The sequence below is a fragment of the Callionymus lyra genome, chromosome 15 (genome assembly GCF_982586985.1).
Source record: "Callionymus lyra chromosome 15, fCalLyr1.hap1.1, whole genome shotgun sequence".
Taxonomy (NCBI): Eukaryota; Metazoa; Chordata; class Actinopteri; order Syngnathiformes; family Callionymidae; genus Callionymus; species Callionymus lyra.
The window spans coordinates 23369686-23392759 of NC_141832.1; the positions used below are offsets into that span (position 1 = coordinate 23369686).

A 23074-nucleotide genomic window follows, 5' to 3' on the forward strand; every position below is an offset into this window, starting at 1 on the left:
AGACACACATGGTCTGCCTGTTGCTCTGTTTTGATTTGTCACACAAGGAGAATGAAAGCGTGAAGCGCAAAGTTCACATCAAATACTTTATTTTACACTTGAAACAGCTGTGCCCTTAGAAAGACAAATCCCTTTATGAGTATTTTGTTTACATTCCAGGAGGTTCATATTTAATGGAAGACATCCCAACTTGTATTTAATCATATACAATTTTCACAAATAATATAAATCAGACAATAAAAGTCCAGCAAATGTACAAGACAGACAATGATGTGTCACGTCAGAGGTTTATTCTTGAGGTACGGAGGAGTGAAGATGTCTAGATCACCCTGACATTTTCAGCGTCACTACATAAGAAAGATGAACTACACTGACCAACAGCAGGTTGATGTCTGAGCTGCAGTTGTACCAGTTTCTAAAAGTCCATGAGTGATGAGAGAGATTGTCTTCAACTCTCAGACATGACCCTCTGCAGGGTTGACTGGAGGTTCTTCTTCAAACCAACGCAAGACTCCAGAGCCTTGTTTTCCCTGGACATGACAGAGACACATTGACATTTAGAACAATGTTCGTAAGCATGCAGATTCAATCATTGCACTAGTGACTTCCTAACACATCCATCATGACCAAGTGCATCAACGAAGCAAGCGCACACGAGGAGAACGTGCAAACCCTAAGAACCAAACCAACCCCTTGTGCTTCCCTTTACAGGACTGTGTGGAGATTTGGTACAGAGTTTTGTACCTGAATCCTTTCTGCTGATTGGCTGATAGGGTTGTTTCCTTACCGGGAAATGAAGGCCTCCAGAATGGCCAAACTGTCTTTAGGAAAATAATCCTGTCGGACGACATGCTCCAGGACTTGGAGGTGACCTGGTACCAGAATGACTGGCTTGACTTTGTTCTCACTCTGAGTGGATGACACACAATATTTCAGATTTAAGAAGAGGGAGGAGAAGGTCAACAAATTAAAATTATAATATTATTCCAGATTAAAATACAAAAAAAGTGTTGAAATTGAAAATAAAAGATTAAGGTTAAATTAATGATGTTGAGCCTCTGAAACTCAATAGTGGTCATAAAATGGTCTCCAGATTCTCCCACAACCAAACTTTTATGTACCATTTATCTAGCAAAGTAAATATGACGCACCTTGAGAAGTCCAAGTAAGACCAACAAAGACGACACAAAGTTGAAGCCTTGGACAGTCGGATTGCTGAATGCAGTTTTCAGAAGAGAATCTAACAAATACAAAAATAATGATTTTAGTTTAACGGGGTATTTTAATAACATGTTGGTTGAACCTTTTCAGGAAAGTTACCGATTGTTTCCAGCACGACCTCCTTTACACTATTATTCTCGTCTTTGTACACTGAAGCAATCTTGAGAAAAGCTTCTGCCGTTTTGGTGGCATCGGTCACATCCACCTGTGTACGAGACCAAAACTATAAAAACTGGATGGTGAAATGATTTTGTTGATAACTTACGGTTATTAATATTTCCTATCTATGGCATTGAGAGTGTGAACAAACGTCAATAAAACATCACCTGCTGTTCGATTAAAAGCGATCGTTTCTCTCCGAGTTTTAGAAGTTTATCCGGTGAAGGAAAGCAGAGGAAGGAGGAGACATCGGGCATCCTTGGTGCTGACGTCGGGGTGGAAAACTGTGACAAGGTAATAAAGAATGAATGACAAAAAAAAGAGACTTGGTCTGCACGGAATTGTACCTTATCGTCTGTGACTTCTTCTTCCTCTTCATCCTCTTCCTCCTCCTCCTCTTCACCCATTTCCTCTTCCTCATCAAGCCCCTCTTCCTCGTTCTCTTCTTCATCATCCTCATCCTCATCATCATCATCATCTTCTGGTTCACCTTCATCGTCACTACGGATGAGTTTCACCATAACATGTCATTTCTTTGCACGACCAAACATACATTTCTTAGTGAGATTGTCACCTTATTGAACCCAAGAGCTCAATCTTGTTCATGTTCTCCATGAGGTCCTTCAAAGATTGACAACCACTTTCACCGAGAGCGTTTCCTAGAAAAGGAAAACGCAGAAATGACTTAACAAAAACTTGTAAAAGAGCAAAAGACAATTATGCTGATGGTCCTCTTATCGGCTTCTAAACTGCAATACTGAGAAAGATTTCTAAATTCTGATTCGCCAATAATAGTTTTAACTATTGCTGTTGCTGAAAATAAAGAAATGTCTTATAAATCATTTTTTAAAAACAAATGTTTTCCTGTTGCACTCAAGTGTACCGTTAAGGTCGAGCTTTTCAAGCTGGTGTTTCTCTTTCACTGCTTTTGCAACAGCCAAAGCTGCTTCTTCTGTGATTTCCCCAAAAGACAAATTGAGTTCCTGTTAAATACAAACGAGACACATCGACAAACATCAGAGAAAGGTTTTTAAAAATGCTGCAGTGTATACTGTATGATTGTTTAAACTTCAAATTTGAATTGAACAAATATGAAACTAAATGTCTACTCACCTTTAAGATGGGAAGACCTTCAGAAACAGTCTCTGCGAGGGCCATGGCTCCAGCTGGACGCACCAAACAATCTCCAAAGTTGATCACCTGAATGCTGTTTAAATGTTTCAGTGCCTATGAAAAACAAATCAGTGTTAAGTAAACCATTCTTATGACTGGACAAAGACACAAAATGCACTACAAGCGTCATCATAATAATACCTGAGCCATGGCAATGGCTCCCTTCTCAGTGAAGGTGTTATCATTGAGGTTGAGGGTGCGCAGGTTTGTGTTGTGTTGCATGGCAGTGGCCAGTGCCGTCACACCGGGGTGATTGATGCCGTTCTGGGGCATGTGGACCTCTTCCAAGCTTCCCATTAACTACGGAGTACAATAAAGGCAATGATACAGATAAATAGAACAACTTGGCAAATATGAAAATATTTGTATATTCGATTAAATAGCTATTGAGAGAAATGTGTAACTGAGGTCCAGTAAGACAGCGATATAACAGCGTAAGAGACAGGCAAATCTAAGCATTTAAATCATAATAACAATATTATTGCTAATTTATTCAATAACCTTATTGCTGGTTAAAGCTGTACAGTACAAAAATATGAGTACAAAATGACAGAGCAGGAACCCTGTTTATCAGTCTGACAGCTGAGGGGAAAAGCTGTTCCTCAGTCTAATGTTTCTCCTCTAAAGGGATAAAAAAAAACAAATAAAAAAAAAAAAGGTTAAAATAAATGCAGTCACCCTGACCTCAGTAGTTTACTTACACATTTTTGCAGCGATAACTTTCAAATGTGTTTAGTCTGTTGAAGGATTAGCTGTTCCCTGTATCTTCTTTACCTTGAAAGCTTGAGCAAGGGCGGTTGCTCCATCATTCTCCAATCTATTCCTTCCTGCAACAAACACCTTCAGTCTGAGGGGGGAGCCGTCGGCTGTGGACTTCTGATGGCAGTGGATCAGTGAAGCGGACAAGATCTGACAAAAGCATGATGAAGAGTGTAAGATTTAGTGTTATGTATTGACACAGCATCAGCACTACAGGTGTCAACAGCTGATCTTTATGCGCCTTACTTTTCCTCCTCCAATTCCCATGCCGCAGTTGTTAAGTCGCAGCTCTTGTAATGAATAACAGGCGGTGCTCTTCAGCAAATTCTCGATTCCCTTCACACCGTCTGGGCCGAAGGCGTTGTCACTTAGATCCAGAATTGTCAGTTGGGCACCGGCCAGCATCAGGGCGTCACCTAGAGAGTTCTGCATTACACGGAAAATAGTGCAGAAAGTTGAGTTTGATCTCTTTGATTAGCTTTTTCCTCATTACATGATGAAAAACACCTGCTTTAGTATACAAACAGACACACACATGACGTTTCTTATTTGAAAGTTGATTTAAATTTGATGAGCAATTAATCATTACCAGAGCTGGAGGAATCTCAGAACGCAAACGACCGGTGAACATGTCACTCCAATAACAGCGCTGAAGAATGAAGGTGTACAGTTTCACAAACTTGAACACATAGTCTCACAGTAAGTCAGGCCTAACTTGAATGCGAGAAAGTCCTGATCCAAACCTTGAACTCATTCTTTGTCTCCAGAGCTTTAGCGATGGCCTGTGCTGCCTGCACACCAAAAGTGTTTCCCTCCAACCGCAGAGCTTGCAGACCTTCATAGTCCTGGATCTCTTTTACAATCTCTTCCACTGACGAAACAGTACAAGTCAGTTGAGATTTGACAGAATATTTAAACTTTTTGTTCGAATTTGGTTTTCAATATAGTGTGGTCATTTTATGAGCCAATAATTAGTTTCCAAAAAATGAAAGCAATTCATTCTTCATACTTATTAATTAAAAATCTGGTTTCTTATAATGTCACACGGTGCAGATTACATCTACCTGACTGGGCATCATCGAGCTTTCTTCCTTGACCTTTGTAGCTCAGTTCGGCCTCCTCCACTCCAGTCTTGGCCAGTGATTCAGCCAATTGTGAAACGATGTCTGTCGCCATGGTGACACCTGATAAGCAAACACATTTAAATAAATGTTATCCTTGCCATATTGTGGACTTTTATTTCCTACTTATCTCAAAACATTGCTTTTTTGACGGTTATTACTTTAGAAACAGATTTGAGTTTGCGGTAGCAGCTACAAGTTATGAATTGTTCTTTTTTGGTAGTGAACTAAATGAATAATGACATTTGTTTTGGTATGAAAGCACCAGTCTGTTAGCATTAGCATCCTGTTGCTAAGCCTAGAACCAAACAGGGAACTCAGCGGTTTGGTTGAAATAAATGAGTGTCTCAGATAAATACAAAAGTAAACTTCTAAAAAACCTTAAAAAGAAGTCGCTCTTGGTGTCACTTAATAACTTAACTATGGCATCTGAGTAAATGCCGCTAACTAGCCTGACGAGACACACACATTTTGCCAATCGGAAAAGTAGACCGGTTTATGATTCTTTATTTCACAGCTCGTAACTTAGGGAGTATTAAAGTCGGGAAAATGCAAATAAAATGATCACCACCACGAAATAAACTCACTCTCTCCCGCTCGATGTTGACGTTCAAACGCAGATTCGACAGTCGCACGGGAATGACGCCCTGTCTGAGCGATGGAGCATGGGAAGTGTAGTTTCTTCTAAATACAACGATGCGTTTATGTGTCACTCACGCAGCACCAGCTTTTCCCCATAAATGATTGAATAATATTTTTCGTCTTTATTGAATGGATGCCGAACACAAACCAGGATTTAAAAAAGCAATGTGTATAACATTTTTAATTATATCAAACAATAAATGAAAAGAGCTGTGCCCGGAAGTCAACAAGGGTGCGTTCAGGAGCAGTGTTTCAAGTTCAGACACTACTTTCTCAACGTCAAACATTTTTGTTGTTGTTGATGAAAATGTAGTCTAATTTAAAATGAAAAGCCAGTCCCGCGTTTTGAGTAATTGTAAATTGTCAGTGAAATGGAATATGCCTGAGAGACAGCACCCGGGACTCTGACGCACCAGTCGAAGAACGTCTAGTTTTGAGGAGGAAACGAAAGTTAGTTTGAGTCCAAAAGGAAACGAGTGAGTGCATCTTCCCATCGTCCATTTGTCTGTGTCTATTCAACTACAGGTCTCTCACAGATAGTCTTTCGTTGGCTGTTTATACACGTGATGGACACAAGTTCTACTTTATAATTCGACGTGATTTGAGGAACCACAGGGAGGGTAAGTATGTGACGATCCGACATGTTGTTTTTTAAACAAGGCTGAATGAAACTCAGTGTATTTAAAGTTACTTGTTCTTTTTGTCTCCTTAGGGAATACAAATGGAGCCCATCAGGCATAAACGCAAGTTGGACATAAACAAGCGCCTGTCATTTATAAAGTAAGAAAACTCGCTATTGCTCAATGTCGTGACATTATTCGTTTTATTCATCGGTGTCTCTTTCAGATCATCACTGCCTTATCCAGAACCCAGTCACTACCAGGTAAAGTTAAATAAAAAATCGTCACTCAAGTTTATATACAACAGATGAGTCCAAATACGTATTTTTTACACAATTTAAGCTTTTGTTGTGACTATGAAATCTTCTGATCTTATCATAAGTGTGTTTGATCAAAATACAAAAACCTTCTAATTGTATTTATCAAAGATGTCAGATGGCCTAACATTCTGCTGAATAATCCAAGTGAATTCTGGGACTTGCCTGGAGCTAAAATGAAAAAATAAAAAAACAACCTGTACATGAAGGTGTAAATGAGCAGATGTGTGTTCTCTTTTAAAGTACTTTTCTGGCTACTGCTGGCTCTTCCAGTTCACTTGACCTTGTATGAAACAAGTAAAGATTCTGTCAATTTTGATTTTAACTCAGTCTTTCCAAGTTTTATATCCCTTGCTTAGGGGCCAATTTAAGTAGGTTCACGTCATGAGATTTTTTTCGGTTATGAAGTCAAATCGGGTGCGTAAGTAGACTTGATAAATCTTTGCCTGGTGAGGCACAATATTAGGTGTTTCGTAAGTAATGGTAGAATGTTTGATCTGAACAACTACCAAAATAACAACAAAAAGTAAACGTTACCATCAGTGCAAGTCTCGTGAGAGGTTTCTCTCTCTTCTGATTGCAGGGTTGTGTCTGACATGTTGATCCAGATGATAAATTCAGTGTGTGCGCATCAGAGTTTTTAAATGACCCACACAATAGTGAAGTCTTTGAATCAGAGTGAACAAATGAGAATGTATTAAAGGCATATTGCTGCTTGAGGTGTATATCATGGTTGTCTTTATTCAAGACAACTAAAGGGATTGTAGGATTCAGGACTGTGAGTAAGATGTTCTCTGTTTTTCTGTCCAGCACCTGAACTTGTCGACGACAAGTTGTCGCTGTAGCTAGAGTAGCTGAGAAAGTACAAATAAGTAGTACAACTCAATAAATGTTCAGCATCATATGTTTCCTGGAGACTTCTTCCCCGGGAATGCTACATTTCAACATTCCGGATCTATAAGTTGTTCAATGTCGATGTGAAAAACACCTGAGCTCATATTTTTTAAACCGTTTCTATTTATGTCAAATATTAGCCAAAAGAAACTGTTTATAGCATGAGGTGCCATCTTAACCCAGAGATCTACTTTTTACCACATTCCTGCCTCAGTTCAGGAATCTGCTTGAATAATTTATGTGACCAGGTCAGTCAGGGGTGACCCCCACCCCCTTACTTTTTGTGGTTTTGTGGAAGCTAAACGTAAGCATTTCTAGAAGTTATTCCCTAATGTCTAACACGAGGAATGTTAGAGGAACTCACATCCTTCAAAACCTTGACTCTTTAGATAACGTCTCCAACAATTTCTCTGAAACTTCACTGAAGCTTGTCGTGTGTTGTTTGTGTTGCCTTCACAGTGCAGTAAATCACCTTTATATCTCCTAGGACTTCCTGATCCAGTTGGTCACCGACTTACTTGAGGAAGCCAAAGACTTGTTTAAGGATGGAGACCTGAAAGAGGCGGAGAAGGAGTTCAGTGAAGGTTTAAATGTTTATGAATATGCGTCCGTGCAGGGGGTCAAGATTCCGGACGTTCTGCTGGAGAGTCTCCACATGAATAGAGCTGCTGCTCACCACTCTTTGGTAATTTACTCTTAGAGTTTTGAGCAGAGGTTGAACCTTTTTTTAATTGACTTTCTTTTACCTGTTTTGCAGAAAGAATACAAAAAAGCAGTGAAGGATTGTGATGATGTTCTTCAGTTTAATAAGGAGAGTTGCGATGCTCTCTACAGAAAGGCTCTGTGTCTCAGGGACATGGGGCTCCTGAGAGAAGCCTACAACTGCACCACTGACTGTCTGTTGCTCAGCCGCCTGGTATGTCATCATAAATCACTATCTTCCACTGCGACCTTGAGTAACGGTCTACTCCTCACATTCTTTCTTTTTTTTTTAAAACCTCCCCTCATGTGACCTTCAAAAAACATTTCCCCACATAAAAATATAAATCTGTTTTAATCTTTCACAGTGACTCGCATGTTATTTTTCATTAAGCGGTTGAATTCATTTTAACCATCCCATCATTTATTTTTCTTTTTTAATAGGAGATTATTATATCATTTAGGCTCTAATCTTCAAAGTAAATTGTACATATTCCTGATTAAAAATAAGATTTTATATCTACAATAAATTGAACTTTTGTCTATTTGGGATCTTCTGATTTACAGGACAAACAGGTTAACGATCTGGCCCAGGAACTCGCCGTGCTACTCGGACTTAAAACTAGAAATCCCTACGTCAGTTCCAAGGTTTGTTAGTATAATCAAATTTAATATTCAAACCATAAAGAGTCCAATGAATGTAGTATACTGATGCAATTGTATACTGTTTTTAAGGATTATACATGCATTTAATAGAGAATTCATGAGCAAGATTCACATACATTTGCAGTGTATTTTGTATGTTTGTTGACATCTTAAATACAACATTTCAATTACATTTTATCCATTTGCTAGTTGCCTGTATTTGTACTAGTAAAACTGTAGAAATGTGAAGATCAAAACCAAAATTCATTTTGTACTTTGTTGGACAGTACAGTTTGACTTTTGAAATGTATCGTAGACTTCAAAACGTGTGTTGATTATTTTAATGTGCTATGTTAAGTGATTAGCTTCCTCATCTAACTGTTTTTCCTTCAACCTCAAGGCATCTGGGGCTCATGTTGAAACTGACAAAAGTTCAGTTGATGCTCAGAACATCAGTGCAGCAGGTAGGTTTCCAAGCGTAAACGCTTTTATCCGAGCAGCCAATGAAGAGTTGTTCCTCTATTCAGTGAGCACCTACAACGTCCCTCTTCCCTCGGCCACGTTCAGCACCTTCCTGCAGCCGTCTGCTCCGGTTCCCAAAGGTATTATTCCTCTGCCAGAATCAGAGCTGCTTGATGAGGACCTGGACAACCTGCTGGATGGTTTCTCTGCCGTGCAAACAGAGGTGACATCACAAGTGATTACGATCACCATCTTGTTTTCTGGACATGCTATCGCACTTGACAATATTTCAGTCTCAACCATATAAATTATGTCTAAAATGTGTGCATGTACCCACTATCATCATGTCTTGGTTTTCCAGACCCCAGCTGCACTCTCAAACCACTTTAGCACCCCCAACCACATAATGCCATCACGCCTCCCTGTGCCAACTCCCCAACTCCCACCAGCTTTTTTCCACACAGCCGTCAGTCAGCTCAACACTCCTGCCTCTGGAGAAGAGACCACCCTGGACTCTCTAGACGAACTGTTGCCCTCGCATGGCCTTGACTCGTTGGACGACTTTCTACCCGTCTGCACTGGAACTCCAAGCTTGATGCCGACCGCAGCTGCTGGTCTCGACACTCTGGACTCCCTCTGTGATGCTGCACCGAGCTCCAAGTTTGCTATGGCCAACAGAGGCGAGAAAGAGAACCTTAAAGTTTTGTTTGCGAAAACGCATTCACTGGAAAAACCAACAAATTACCAATTTGCTGGTTCTAATGGGAACTTATTGGACCAGCTGGACTTTTGTGACGGAGTAGTGTCCACTGGAGTCGAAAGTCTTGACTCGCTCTCAGATTTTAGCACCTCAGGTGAAAAGAGTTGAACTTCTTTAGATCCTTAGAATGTCTAAAATATAATTTGTTACTTGATGTCCCTCAGGTCTCTCTGACTTTCCTGCTGCTGTTTCTCCAAAAAACAACCATAGAGTAAGTGTTTATGACTAACATATGTTATTAAATAATGGCTAATAATGTATTTTTGTTGTTCAAAATAGAAGATGAATGCAAGCAATAACGTTCTGTCCAACACCCATGAGTTCCTTCAGGCCTGTGTCGCATGTTTCCCCAGACAAGGTGCGTCCACTCTTTTATATGCACATCATTCACATTCATAACACTTAAAGGATTTGATCTATAATCTACATCAGGGGTGTGGAACTGAATCACACAAGGGACACAAGTCTCATAGTAATCGTGGGCAAATGTTATATGTATCAAGCTGTCTTTAACAGGATAGCATGTAAAATGGTTGTTTGTGTATTTTTAAGGTCAAGGGATAAATACTTTTGTCCACAAGCCCAATCTGGTCCACAACTGCGAGCGAGACATCCTGTTGTGCAGACGAAAGTCTAATGTCCCTCTCAAGTGGACCAGAATTCGAGAGATTCCGACCTGGACGTCATTTAATGGACCGTTCGTGCTCTGCAAAGGTAAGAAGTTTCAAATACTCACCCTAAGGTTCGGTTCAAGACAGTGGGTCTCTCATTCAAGAAACATGAGCAGAACGAATTTGTGTGTAAAACGTGACCAGCTGGAAATTTGCTAGATTTTGATATTCATCAATATTCTAGTAGCTCATTTCTTTTAGCATGTGTAGAGCTTGTGTAAATTCAAGAATGCATTTAACTTATGCTTAACTAATACTAATAATTCATATTGCTGCTCTGCCATTTTAATAATATGCACATGCCTTTAAAAAACGTGATATGAACGTAAAAAAAAAATATATATATATGGCTGGCAATTAGAATTGTAAGATCAAGGAACAATGATATTATATAATTGCTCCGGAACCAGCCGAGTCTTTGTCAGCTAAGTGCAGAAGTTTGATCGCTGATCAAGGCTGGTTGAAGTTCAAAGAAGCCTCTTTAGCTTCAGCGGTTCATCTGTTAGGGATTTGATAGAATCATCTATAATCTGATAGGATCTTATATTATCTTTGGATGATTAACGGCATCCGTCACCTTCTTCTAGACCTAATGTCCCTGTCACAGCTTCACTTCTGATCTGTTGACAATGAATGTGTGGCACATATTTGAGGGAATTCGCGTAATTTAAGTCAGATTTGTTTTGCACCTTAAGAACTGATCAACTCCGGTGACCTGGGTTTATGCAAGTATGGAGAGGACTGCACCTTTGCCTTCAACCAGCTGGAGATAGACGTGTGGACGCAGGAGAGGAAAGGGACACTGGATAGAAATCTATTATTTGAGTTGTCGGCATCTGTCCGCGACCCTGTGGCCAACATTACGCGTCTGCTGCAGGAGAACAAGGGCACGTTCATCTTTGTTTGTAAGGTACCGAACACTTTCAATCAACTTCAACTTTAACTCGAACTTTTGCTGGATAATAAGGGCTCACGATAAGATGCTAATTATATTATAATTCTTTCTCCAGGAGTGTTTTGATGGCAAACCGAGAATCATCAGCAAACGTCTGAAGATGAATCCATCCATCTGCTCCAACCAAGATGTCTCCCACAACTTTGATGCTAACAAGTCCGTGTCTCGCCAACGAACGGCGGACAATCTGTGCTCACGTTTGCTTATTTTGACATTTTAGGTGCCTTGCTTTTTTAGTCAGGACGACCACGATCAACTACAAGAAGGTTCGCCCACTGAACGTCCTGTGTCAACTGGACATTTGCCACAAAGCCGTACGATTTGGTTGCCCTTACGAGGAAGACTGCCCTTACGCTCACTCCACCATAGAGCTTAAAACATGGAAGATTCAGCGCAGCACAGGTGCAGATTATTTGTCCAACTAGATTTTAAAGTTCCACTAATGTGTTGATTTAAGTGTGTCTTAAATAGATATTGGACCTCTATTGTACTTTTCAATGAAATATTTACATTAGAATTTTTTTTTCTGGAGATTAAATCTTTACTTTAATCACCCCGACCGTGATTGGTCAAGTATCAAGGTTTGTCACTGCGCGTCATCAATCCAGGAAGTATTCACCTCCTAGGGACAAAGCGGGGTGGGGGAGGGGGGGTGATTACAGCTGGAGGAGGAGTACATCATAATGGACTCCGAGTGCTCCTGTAACCTCTTGTTGGCTGAGATTTCTGTGAGGAACTTTATAAAGTAATAACTTCTAAACATGTTGACTTACTGCATCTTGGAGAGGAAGACTTCAACATTTGTAACATGTGAATGAGTCAGGAGAGTTGGGTTTTTACATTTGTTGCCCTATAAATAGTTATGGAGAATCCAACCTTCTTATATTGGTTCAAGTGCAGTGTTGTTGCTAACTGTTGACAATTAACATGAATAAAATCATCAAATTAAAATTTGACCTCTCACAGGGATCAGTCCTGAGGAGATTGTCAAAGTGGCAACCCACTTTTATGAGATGGAAAGAAAACCGACAACAAAAGTAGGAACCTATGACATTTATTAAATAGTACCTCACCTTTAGTTTGTATATCATGTATTTATTAACTTGTGATTTGGTGATAACAAGTTTGCAGAAGCAAGCCCTGGACACAGAAAAGCAGCTTCTGCAGCTGGAAAACAAAGAAACCTGAACATGAACATGAAGTTCGTCTGTGCTCAGTGTTGGCGGGATGGACGTGTCACAGAACCGGACAAAGTCTTCAAGTACTGCTCAGCCAGGGCCCGACACCTGTAAGTAGAAACCATAAAGAAAGTCAAAGAATGTTAAAACTTCTCAGTTTGCAGAAAATGCAATGGTGGTTGTTATGTTCAGGTGGAAAAGGGAGCAACAGATTCTGATGGTACGGTTGTTGGATAAAGCTAAGTGGGCTCAGGTGCGCCCACTCCCACATACCACCAAGAACTTTCCCTCACACTATGAGGTAACCACTCCTCTTCTTTAAAGTGATTATTCACCCAAAATTCTATTTTTTTTATTTTTTACTCACCCTCGTGTCAACCAAGGGTTTAAATTATTTAAAGTGTAATCCATCTCTTTTTAGAGTTAAAAGGAATAAATGTTAGTCCAACTTGAAAATAAACCAAACCCTTAGTTGACATGAGGGTGAGTAGACCATTGGTTTAATTGAATAGTTGGATTTTAACACTCATAGTTTACAAATGAACTTAAATAACCTGTGTTATGATTGCAGCTTTGCAACCGTAATCTGGAGAAGAACAAATGTACAGTTGCCAACTGCACATTTGCCCACAGCGAGGAAGAAAAAGACATGTGGATGTACATGAAGAATAAAGAGCGTAAGTGTTGAAACATTATTCTGTGAGAACTGTTGCCTTTTGTGCTTTTCCCTACTTGACATCAGTACTGAGACCACCATCTAGTGGAGAAATTGGTTATTACACTTGACTGCTTTTTTTTTTTTTTCTTGCTCGAGTTCACTTGTATGTTTCCCTTGTCAGTACATGACATGCAGCAGATGTACGACATGTGGTTGACATTAAGCACCCAAAGCCAACCTCCTGAGAGCTCCACACACACCCAGCCAAAAGCAGAGGAGAAATGTATCGCCATGCCAACTGACAACGTCGAGCAGTCGGTGTGTATTAGGATGTTAAATTGTAATCCTATTGTTTTACATTTGGCTATGACTTGAGTTTTGTTGTACCAGAGTGGCCTCCACTGTCGACTGTGCGGCAAGTACAGCAACAGTGAGCGTCAGTGGCAGCAGCACATTTCTACAGAGAAACACAAGGACCGGGTGTTCAGCTGTGAGGGAGAGGAAGAGACCCTGACGTGGAGTTACCGTTTTCCAGGCAAAAAGTTCCAAATTTGCCCAAAGTAAGATTTTTTTTTAAACTAGGTTTCTGCCTTTAGTCCCTGTTTCACATTAATCATAACAAACCTGGAAAGGACAACTGTGCACATTGAGATACATTATTATTACTGCCATCTTAATTGACGTAAAGCTCGGACTCCAATTATTTTACGTTTAAACCACTGCTAATAACTTTAAAATTGACTATTAATCACAATATTTATGATGTACAGACTTGGAGGCACATGCCCTGACAGTGTGAGCTGCGACTTCGCCCACAGTGCTGAGGAGCTCCAGGAATGGACCGAGAGGAGAGATTTCCTGCGAAAGAAGTTGGCCAAAGCCAAAGAAGAATTGCTCATCATGCCTGACGAATTTAACTTTGGAAAGTACAATTATCTACTTGAATCTTAATAGAGTTACTACAGTCAAATACTAAGTACATTTTTAAAAAACCAAGTGCTCAAAACTGAAAAATCTTTTTTTTCATATCATCCACTTTTTCCTCTGTTTGGTTAATGCAGTGCATTTCTTGGGATGCCTTGGCTTCTACTTAGTAGTCTCAGAAGAGAACTACAGAAAATCCCTGTATTACTGGAATCATTCCTTTTACATTACCATTCACACCTGAATGAAGAATAAAACTTTGTTAAACCCTAGAGAATTGAAAGATATTGTTATAATTGTGGGTGTTGGGAAATACATGTATAAAGAGTCATCGTGAAGATAGATGGATAAAACATGCAAGCTATTACAAGATAATGGGGGACAAGGATGTTTTATGGTAATACTTTCTCCACTCATTGTCGCCCTAGCGTTTAAGTGTTAAATATAAGTGAACTCGTGTTTTATAGGAATTGTCAAACTTGAAATAAAGCACAAGTAAACCCTTTAATAATATGCATCATGTTTTCATTGGAAACCTTTAAATATTATTGATTATATGTGTAATTATTTTTTCTAACGCTACCTTAAAAACTGCGTTAATAATGGATGAGTCGTCTTGAATAGCTTTGCTCTTCAAACTCGCCCGGTTCTGTTCCTCGGTTTCCACGTGTATCTGTGCGTGGAAGAAAATGTGCTCGGACTTGTTTTGTTCCCCCCGCACGAGACCCGCCTCCTCTTCTCTGATTGGCTGGGTTGTTTGATTGACATGTGTGCGGTGCATCCTGCGCTCAGACGTGGCTGGGGGCGGAGCCTGCTGGAGAAGGACTTGTTAGGACTCATGCAGAAGAACCCGTGATACGAAGCTTCTGCAAAGTTGCTCCAAACTCTCAGTCCTTCGTCTCACACACCGGGAGAAATACACCCTCATCCAGCAATGTCGACTTCAAATCAGTTCTTTGGAGACAGGAGTGATGTTCCAGATCTTCTGAAGTCTTTGGCTGACTATCCCTTCTCTTTTCCTGACTTAAATGGCAATGGTAAGAATCCTCAATTTTAACATTCATGTGTTACTGTTTGTGTATTTAAGAGCAGAACATTAATCCTGGCTGGATCATCTGTAATGACATACTTATACATGCATATAAACGGTACTTACAAACATCTACTATCATGAGTCCAGACATCATTCCACCAGATTAAATCACAACATGTACTCTTTAAACCATCACTGAATGGTTACAATATTTACTGTGGGGGTTACAGACTCAACAGTTGTGGGTACGAGAAGGTACAAGGGTCAAACTCGAGTGACACAACACTTCTCTTGCAAACCCAAAGTCTCATGATGGGTACAATTACATCTGCACAAATATTTAACCCACTTAGACTCTATTTCGTCTGGTCGGATAGTTGACCCGAGTAGTGTGAAAAAGACACAAAACAAATGTTTAAAAGTATGTTTAAATGTATAAAATGTTTCTACATGTTTAAAAGACAACTGGGTGTCTTTGATGTTTTGTATTGTTGACGAAACACCAAACAACTTTCAAAACCTGAGATAAAAATTGTGTTTTTGCCCAAAATATTTACTGATACACCACACTGTAGTTAAAACGCTTTGATGAATTAATTCATTTGAATTATCCCTCGATGTTTATCTTTTTAATGCAAAGTCACAACGTGGTTTAATTGTTCTTTAGAGAAAACCAGTGTGTTAATACCTTCTTGGGGATGTCAGGTGCATATATTACAGGTGTAACACCTGACTTAGACAAAACATTGCGTCCTCCAGACGTACTTGTGGTTTCAATAACCGACGCTAGAGGTCATTAGAGAGTGTTTACTATCAGTCAAGCCACACTAATGAAGCAACTAGAAAGTCACTTTCGAGAACTACTCCATTTTTAAGCCTATAATTGAAAACAAAAAAAACTATTTTAGGTGTGTGCTTTTCTTCACAAAAGAAACTATAGACATGTGGATTTAAGATGATCGTCGCTCATGCCGCGTTCACGAACTTCAGTGCCTCAAACATTGGTCGAAGTTTGTTTTGTTTTTGACATATGTTGACAGGTGCTAACCACTGCACACTCTTGAAGGATGATGCGAGACAAGAGGTTATCATGGATGACCTCACTGTTGCTGCTAATATCCTACATTAAAATGTGTTGCTATTGTTGGTTAAACTCCATTGTAAAGTAAAACCAATGACAGTCCAAACATGACTTAAGGTGTGTCCTGGCACGAGACATGTCGTCCTCTCTGTGGGGTGAATGTTTTGAACATTCTGTTCATGGACCTACAACGAGATCTAGAAGGTGCGCACACCGTATGCGCGTGCACAGAAACGTGAGCCATTCGGTGACGTCATCCAGCAGTAGAATTGAACGGAGTTTAATTTAAATACACATTTATAAAATGATAACTACAAACTTAAAGACTATACGATAATATGAGGTATATTTGTTAAGAATGTGTAAAATGAATGCCCTTATTTGAAATCGTTATTTAGAGGGTGTTGTTATTTTCTTCTCTCCCCATATTAAAATGGTGGATGAGAGTTTATGATTTGTTGTTATTGTTATAAATCGCGTGAAAAGGAGCTCGACTGTACCCGGAAGCGTCTTCTCCGTACACGCTGTTCCCGCAGCTCCCCTCGGCTCACACGTGCTGGACAGCTGAGGCCACGCCCACGCACGGTTGTACTTTCACGTGAGTGGGGAGGCGTGGGCACGTGTCGTGCCACGAGTGTCTACTTGTTCGCCCTGGTGTTCTTTTTAACAGCATTTCTGACGCGACAGGAATGATTTTATTACACTTTTGATCGATACAATTTGTTTTAAATAATGAGAAAACGTTTATTATAGTTTAACTCGTCAACTTTGGTGATTTTAATCGAGTTTTATATTTAATTTAAAATCACGTTGTTCATATGGTTTAACTGAACATACAATGCTGAAAATAATAATAATAATTTATAATAATTTTTGAAATATCCACTCGTTTCTATACTGCACCCACGGGGAACGTCTAATCCATAATCACGTGACGGTCTATTCCAACCAATAGGCTTTTACTACAAGCGGAGTGGGCGGGGCGTGCACGAGCACAGTACACAAAGGAGGTTCTTTCGCTTCAGTGTCGACTTTATCGACAAAAGAGCTTTTTGAAAGTCCATCTTCAGTTCGCTCGGGTCGCGTGTGAAAGATGTCAGGCAAAGCTGCGGTGATAGTCGCTCCTCAGCCCGGTGTCATCGTCTCCCCGCACAAGTTCGCGATGAGGAAGATCATGGACATTCCTCCTCCTAACATTCTGGAGGACGGCGGTGACGGTAAGAAAGAAGTGTGTTGAGGTTGTATTTTAGAAGATTATGCGAGGAGTTCAGGGTCTCTTTTTTGTAAATGAAGGTGTCTGACATGTGTCGCACTGTCCTCCTGAAACATCAGCAGAAGTTTTTTTTTTTCTCTACAGTCAAATACTGTCGATCTTGGTTTAATTCCACACATGAAATGAACATTTTGATCATCTATTCTCAACTCTTTTGATTCCAGCTACACCCAGATCTTTGCTGTCACTCCACCTGTGTGCTCACGTGCGGTCTGTTTTCTTGCAGAAATCGAGAAGGAGAAGCTGTGCTCCACCGAGGAGGGAGATGGAGCCGAAGCCACCAGTGTCGGTGGAGGTTCAAGAGGAGGCAGCGGTGGAGGTGGAGCTGCAAGTGGGGGAGTGTCAGCCTCCCTGACTCCAGCCATTTGGGAGAAGACGATCCCCTACGATGGGGAGACCTTCCATCTGGAGTACATGGATCTGGATGAGTTCCTCCTGGAGAACGGGATCCCCGTCAGCCTGGAAGAAGAGGAGCTGCAGAAGACGCTCACGCCGGGCAAGATCATCCCGAAGGTGTCTTCCACGGCAGTCGCTCTGGCCGCGTCGGATCCTTCCACCTGTGAGGTCAAGCCTGAGCCGGAGGAAACGTTGACCGTCACCACGCTGCAGCCGGCCAAGTTAGTCATCGATGAAGAAGAAGAGGAGGAGGAGGAGGAGGAAGAGGAGGAGCACGAGGAAGAAGAAGAAGAAGAAGAAAAAGATGAAGAGGAGGATGATGAGGAGGAGGAAGAGGAGTGTGAGGAAGAAGCGAAAATAGAGCCCAAGAAAGTCCCGACTGTCATAGTGAAAGTCAAGAAAGAGAAAAACAGTAAGTAATTATATTCTGACACAAACCACTCTTAATGGAAGTCAATTATTGACTTCCACACAGTTTCGTAAGACAGGATCCCCAATACTGACCTTTGAACCAAGCATACAAATCAACACAAGGGGTACTTCATTACATCAGGGTTGTCCGTTTGTGCCCCTTGATCAGCTTCAAACAGCCAACGGTGTACGTTTCTGTTCGCACTGTTGGACCTTTAGATGTAAAATATATTTCAGTAGGTTTAGTTTTTGAGGTGATCTGCTAATGTGTAATGTGTGGTCCAAAGATTTAAAGTCAGGTGGACATAAAACAAACCTCTTTATTTAGTTTGTTAGCTTGTCATTATAATAATTAGTATGATAATGTTAATTTAGCATGTTTGTCATTTACTACCATAATAAATAAGTGTATTATATTATTTTAAATGTTAATTTCCTTATTTGTCATCTCTAAACTAAGTGTGGGATTATAAACAACAATTCAATTTAACCTGGATAAACTAGAGCTATAATTAAATGTAAAAAGTTTCTTAAATCTGTCTCTTCCTGCAGAGAGAGATCGGAACACTCCCTCCCCCGTCGACCCAGACGCCATCGAGGTGGATATTAACTTCCAGCCGGACCCAACCGACCTGGTCCTCTCCAGCGTACCCGGTGGAGAGCTTTTCAACCCCCGCAAGCACAAGTTCACAGATGAAGATCTGAAGCCCCAGCCCATGATCAAGAAAGCCAAGAAGGTGTTTGTTCCTGATGAACAGAAGGTATGACCTTTCACCCCAGAAGCACTAGTTTTGCACCAAATATGAATCACTTAGAGGTGACAGAGTCTAAGTTCAGTGCTCAGCCGAGAGAAGATTGAACGCTAAAGCTCAGGATTAGAGCTTTTTCAAGGGGGAGGGGCTTTCACCACACAGATGTTCGTTTACGATTTATCTTCCTGTGCAGACTTTAAATGTATCAAATGTCTGTCAGCCTTAGCATTACATTATACATTTAAAAATTAAATACATTATTTTGAGAAAAAGAAGAAAATAAAACAGACAAAAAATAACTTAACACACACTAAAAATAACAATAACACATAAAACAAGACTGAGATCGACACGGACAAGAACATCGTGATTCAAGAACTTTTTTTACCTGTCTGCTGCCTGGATCATGAATATTGTTTAAAGATATATATATATATATATATATATATATATATATATATATTATTTCCTTTTTTTTAAATCCTTAAACCACCAAAATTCCTGTGTTATGTTTACAACACTTGCAATAAAGGTTTTCGGATTCTGATTCATATAAGTAATGGATAATGTAAGTAGATATAAAATAGTTAGTTTTCAGTTTTACTGAGAGCCTCAGGAAAGGCCTAATGAATGCAGTTACAAGAGGACACGTCGTAAGTTTTCAGCCAGTTGATCAAGAGTCTACTCTTCGACGATATATAGACGTATATCCACTCACACAATAATTAGAGCAGTTGTCTCAAGCTTGTGGTTCTTTGGGTGCTATTTTGTGGCCCACCACTAGGTGTCCAAATGTGCCTTTTTGTACAACGTCTCAGACATTATCTGATGGTTTGGAAATCGTTTAATCGTATCTTACAGAGCCTGACTCAGATGTTAAAAATATTTGATGGATGTTTTTAGTAAGATTCTTAAAAAAATATATTTTAATAGTATTGTGTACATGGGAAAATGGTATTGTGTACAGGGAATAATAGTATTGTCTACAGGGAATAATAGTAATGTGTACAGAGAATAACAGTATTGTGTACAGGGAATAATAGTTTTGGGTTACAGGGTCGATTAGTAACGTGTCACAGGGTATAATAGTATTGTGTACAGGATATAATGGTATGTGTACAGGGAATAATAGTATTGTGAGTTGGATGGAATTTTAATCTCTCTGCTTCATCTCCGACAGGATGACAAATACTGGTCCCGCCGGAAAAAGAACAATGTCGCAGCCAAGCGTTCCCGCGACGCGCGGCGTCTGAAGGAGAACCAGATCACAGTGCGAGCCTCCTTTCTGGAGCGAGAGAACGCAGCGCTACGACAGCAAGTGGCGGAGATGCGCAAGGACTGTAGTCGCTGCAAGACCGTCCTGGCCCGGTACGAGGCCAAGTACGGCCCGCTGTAAAGAACCTTGAGAGAAATGTCCGAGAAGAATCAATGAGACAGAACTTCCTTCCCCGCAGAATTCAACACAGACATGAACACCAAGTGAAATTACATTTGCACTGTTGTCTTCGCTGACTGCCAGTCACTGTGTCGAGCTCCAGTCGGTCACCTGACGGCAGAGCTGTGGACACACACTGGCAGGCGGACCAGGAGCAGAGGTCACAGAAAGGTCTGTGGAGAGCGCCTGGCTCCTACACGATGAGAGGTGAAGGGGACGACACTCCCAAAAACACACATGGAAAAATAGGCTTTTAGAGGGAGTTGAGTAACAAACTAGGGTGAAGTAGAATTGCAGGCTTTAGGATCAATTAGAATCATCACACACTTCTTCTTCCTGGACCAAAGCATGAGACGTCCATGTCCCACTCTTTTCCTTGTGTTGCACTTTTGTTCGCGTCTGTAATTCTTTCAAAACTCCCCCTAAAAGAGGCTCTAAGTCGGCCGGAGGGAGCAGCAGATGAGTCCACAGAGGCGAGGTGGACGGATGCCGCCAGGTCGGCCTAGTTGTTCTTCCTTTAACACAAAAAAAATAACCAGTTTGTATAGTTCCTGCACCACCTAGTTGTGTGTGTACCAGTGTGTAACTAGACTTTGCACTTTTCTTGAAATAAAAAAAGTTTTAGCAAGTGAAACCAGCAACAAGCAGTAGCTTAAAAAATACAAAAAACAGCATGACCTCATGTTTACTAAAATCACTCACCATTATAAAACATTTATTTTGTCAGAGTCTCTGATGAGAAAGGATGAAGCAAGGACTCTGATTGAGGGAAGTTTATTTTACTGCAAGTAGGGGGCGCTTGTGATGCCCAAGTGATGGCTTCTTATTTCTCCTGCAAAGCCAGGCCCAAAGTGGACTGCTTACTGTAAATAAATCTTGTATCCTGTGTCAGGGACCGTCTTTGCCAAAATCACGTGCTGTATTTATTCTGATGGTAATAATGGATCTGTTGATTGTGACGATATTGATAACCAATGACAACGCAGGGACTTAATGGCTATACTGTGCTTTTATGACTCAAAAAGATTTATATATACATATAAATATTAAAATGTATCAATATGTCTATTGACATGTGTTGGAACACATGTGAGGGCAGGAGACACTCTTATTTACCTCATCCAACACCTGTTCTGGACGAAGAGAGGGTGCTCACGTTCATACTGCAAGAACCTGCATGAGAAGTTATCAACACACACATCCATGCACTCGCAAAACATTCTTACACACACACACACACACGACAGTTCCGGCGCTCGACCTGCTGCTGGACAGAATCCAGCTTGGGGTGTGGTTTGAATTGTCTAAATTAGTAAAAACTCAAGAGACTGTTAAAGAAATCGAGTGTCTTTGGAAGAGAATCGATGTGGCAATAATACTCTTGCTATGTAATATCATAATTTCAGTGACATTTGTAAAAATTGCAATGACGTGCTTCGTAGAAAGTCATTTGTGCTTCCAGTTTTGGATCCTCTGTAGTCCGGTCCAGATGCATGAAACCCAGTGTCTCTCTTTTCTCTTGAATTTTTCACACCAAGTGTACTTATGTCTGTAAACCATCACTGAGATGTTTTTTTTATTGATGAAGAGATCCACCTTCTGTTGTGCGATCCAGACAAACATGATGCGGAACACGGACATTGTCGTTCTGTTTGATTATGACTCAAATTTGGGGCTCGATGGCATTTTCTGATCACTGTGTGGATTATGTTCTATTGATAATGATGGATCTATATATAGATACACTGGATCACTTGGTGCTTTCATGGTTCTTTTCTTTTCCTGTTGGTGTTGTATAAAAGTAACACCAGAGTGAATCAACAAAATATTTTAACACCCTTATTTTAAAAGCAGAATTGGAAGAAACTGTATGTAGCAGGCTCTTTTATTGTCTTTTCTTTCAATGTGAAAACTTTAGAAGTTTATGTGTCAACTACAAAATTCTAAAAAAGGTTTTCCAAAGTTTCCAAAATACACGTATATACACATTCAATTGTGGATGTTTAATCTGAAATCACATGAGGCATCTTGCCATGCAACTCAATCTTAGATGTATTATGTAAACACTTCTAAATCTGGACATTAAGTGTTCTTAAATATAGTTAAGAATAATACTTAGTTGGTTTGTTTTTTTACATTAATGATATATTTTTAAATCAAAGGGAATTTATTCAAAGTTAAGATTATTCATATTTTTAAAGTAAGATATACACAATATAAGAATAAAGTTATTATTGTTCTGAAATTAGCCACTTGTTTAAAAAGAAAAAGTGTCAAGAAATAAAACGTGATCAATAATTGAATCTAAAGAAAACAAGTTGTTCTGGGCAATTTAACAAGCCTTTTTTATTGTACAAACGGGATACTTAAATCCGATGTTTTTACTATAATTTTTTAATTTTTGGAACTTTAATTTGAGAAAAATGGATGTTTCTGGAAAAAGAGCTCATTTGAAGATTCAGATCTGAATGAAGAATCTGTGGACTTGTAAATGAGCAACATCCTTCTGCTGCCGAATCACATAGTCCTTGTTTACTATTTGAAGTAGCTCTAATTAAACATCTCCTAATGGTGACATTTTAAGAGTTTGTTTGGTGGTGTCTTTGTGTTAATTTTTTATATAAAAATATACTTCTGTTTGGTGTTTTGTATCGTGCAGCAGGGTCTGCAGCACCATGTCTCGCTGTATCTTGTATCATGCAAATGAAATAAACTGGGATTTGCTGACATGTGCACTGTGTGACCTTGCTCGTGTCCTTGCAGCCGCTCGGAGACGGAGAGACGGATCAAAAAGGTGTGGTTTGTTTTGATTCTGTTGCAGTGCATGTGTCCCCT

At 40.0% G+C, this 23074-nt stretch overlaps 3 protein-coding genes and 1 long non-coding RNA gene across 9 annotated transcripts; 2 read left to right on the forward strand and 2 right to left on the reverse strand.

The window, feature by feature from the left end:
- Positions 1-67: 67 nt before the first annotated feature.
- Positions 68-7361, reverse strand: LOC148065429 (ran GTPase-activating protein 1-like). 3 transcript variants are annotated; one of them, XM_087809873.1, is made up of 16 exons: positions 6550-7358; positions 4377-4496; positions 4056-4183; positions 3902-3961; positions 3559-3738; positions 3328-3462; positions 2695-2853; positions 2494-2607; positions 2264-2363; positions 1955-2039; positions 1728-1881; positions 1548-1664; positions 1321-1426; positions 1152-1240; positions 788-909; positions 68-530 (listed from the first exon to the last, which is right to left on the reverse strand). In XM_087809873.1, exons 1-16 carry the CDS (start codon positions 6608-6610, stop codon positions 449-451), a joined length of 1812 nt encoding a protein of 603 aa, XP_087665999.1. In that variant the 5' UTR covers positions 6611-7358; the 3' UTR covers positions 68-448. The 3 variants fall into 3 exon arrangements, with proteins under 3 accessions (XP_087665999.1, XP_087665998.1, XP_087666000.1); XM_087809872.1 differs by having other exon boundaries at positions 1548-1881; positions 6550-7361; XM_087809874.1 differs by lacking the exon at positions 6550-7358 and adding an exon at positions 5021-5085 and having other exon boundaries at positions 1548-1881.
- Positions 5314-14135, forward strand: LOC148065430 (zinc finger CCCH domain-containing protein 7B-like). 3 transcript variants are annotated; one of them, XM_087809868.1, is made up of 23 exons: positions 5314-5551; positions 5612-5695; positions 5788-5855; positions 5922-5958; positions 7394-7591; positions 7664-7822; positions 8173-8253; positions 8651-8714; positions 8778-8935; positions 9074-9566; positions 9637-9683; positions 9752-9830; positions 10025-10186; positions 10839-11053; positions 11154-11254; positions 11319-11500; positions 12065-12135; positions 12223-12386; positions 12469-12577; positions 12848-12953; positions 13116-13252; positions 13325-13494; positions 13705-14135. In XM_087809868.1, the coding sequence occupies exons 3-23, from the start codon at positions 5797-5799 to the stop codon at positions 13883-13885; spliced, it is 2973 nt and encodes a 990-aa protein (XP_087665994.1). In that variant the 5' UTR covers positions 5314-5551; positions 5612-5695; positions 5788-5796; the 3' UTR covers positions 13886-14135. The 3 variants fall into 3 exon arrangements, with proteins under 3 accessions (XP_087665994.1, XP_087665997.1, XP_087665996.1); XM_087809871.1 differs by having other exon boundaries at positions 5314-5525; positions 5601-5695; XM_087809870.1 differs by lacking the exon at positions 5314-5551 and having other exon boundaries at positions 5558-5695.
- Positions 12173-16604, reverse strand: LOC148065431 (uncharacterized). Its single transcript, XR_015713442.1, has 3 exons — positions 16473-16604; positions 14442-14669; positions 12173-12384 (listed from the first exon to the last, which is right to left on the reverse strand). It is a non-coding gene; the product is annotated as an uncharacterized LOC148065431 (long non-coding RNA).
- Positions 14756-22968, forward strand: tefb (TEF transcription factor, PAR bZIP family member b). 2 transcript variants are annotated; one of them, XM_087809876.1, is made up of 4 exons: positions 14756-14895; positions 17472-18053; positions 18605-18813; positions 19985-22968. In XM_087809876.1, exons 1-4 carry the CDS (start codon positions 14793-14795, stop codon positions 20198-20200), a joined length of 1110 nt encoding a protein of 369 aa, XP_087666002.1. In that variant the 5' UTR covers positions 14756-14792; the 3' UTR covers positions 20201-22968. The 2 variants fall into 2 exon arrangements, with proteins under 2 accessions (XP_087666002.1, XP_087666001.1); XM_087809875.1 differs by lacking the exon at positions 14756-14895 and adding an exon at positions 16971-17189.
- The last annotated feature ends 106 nt before the right edge of the window (positions 22969-23074 follow it).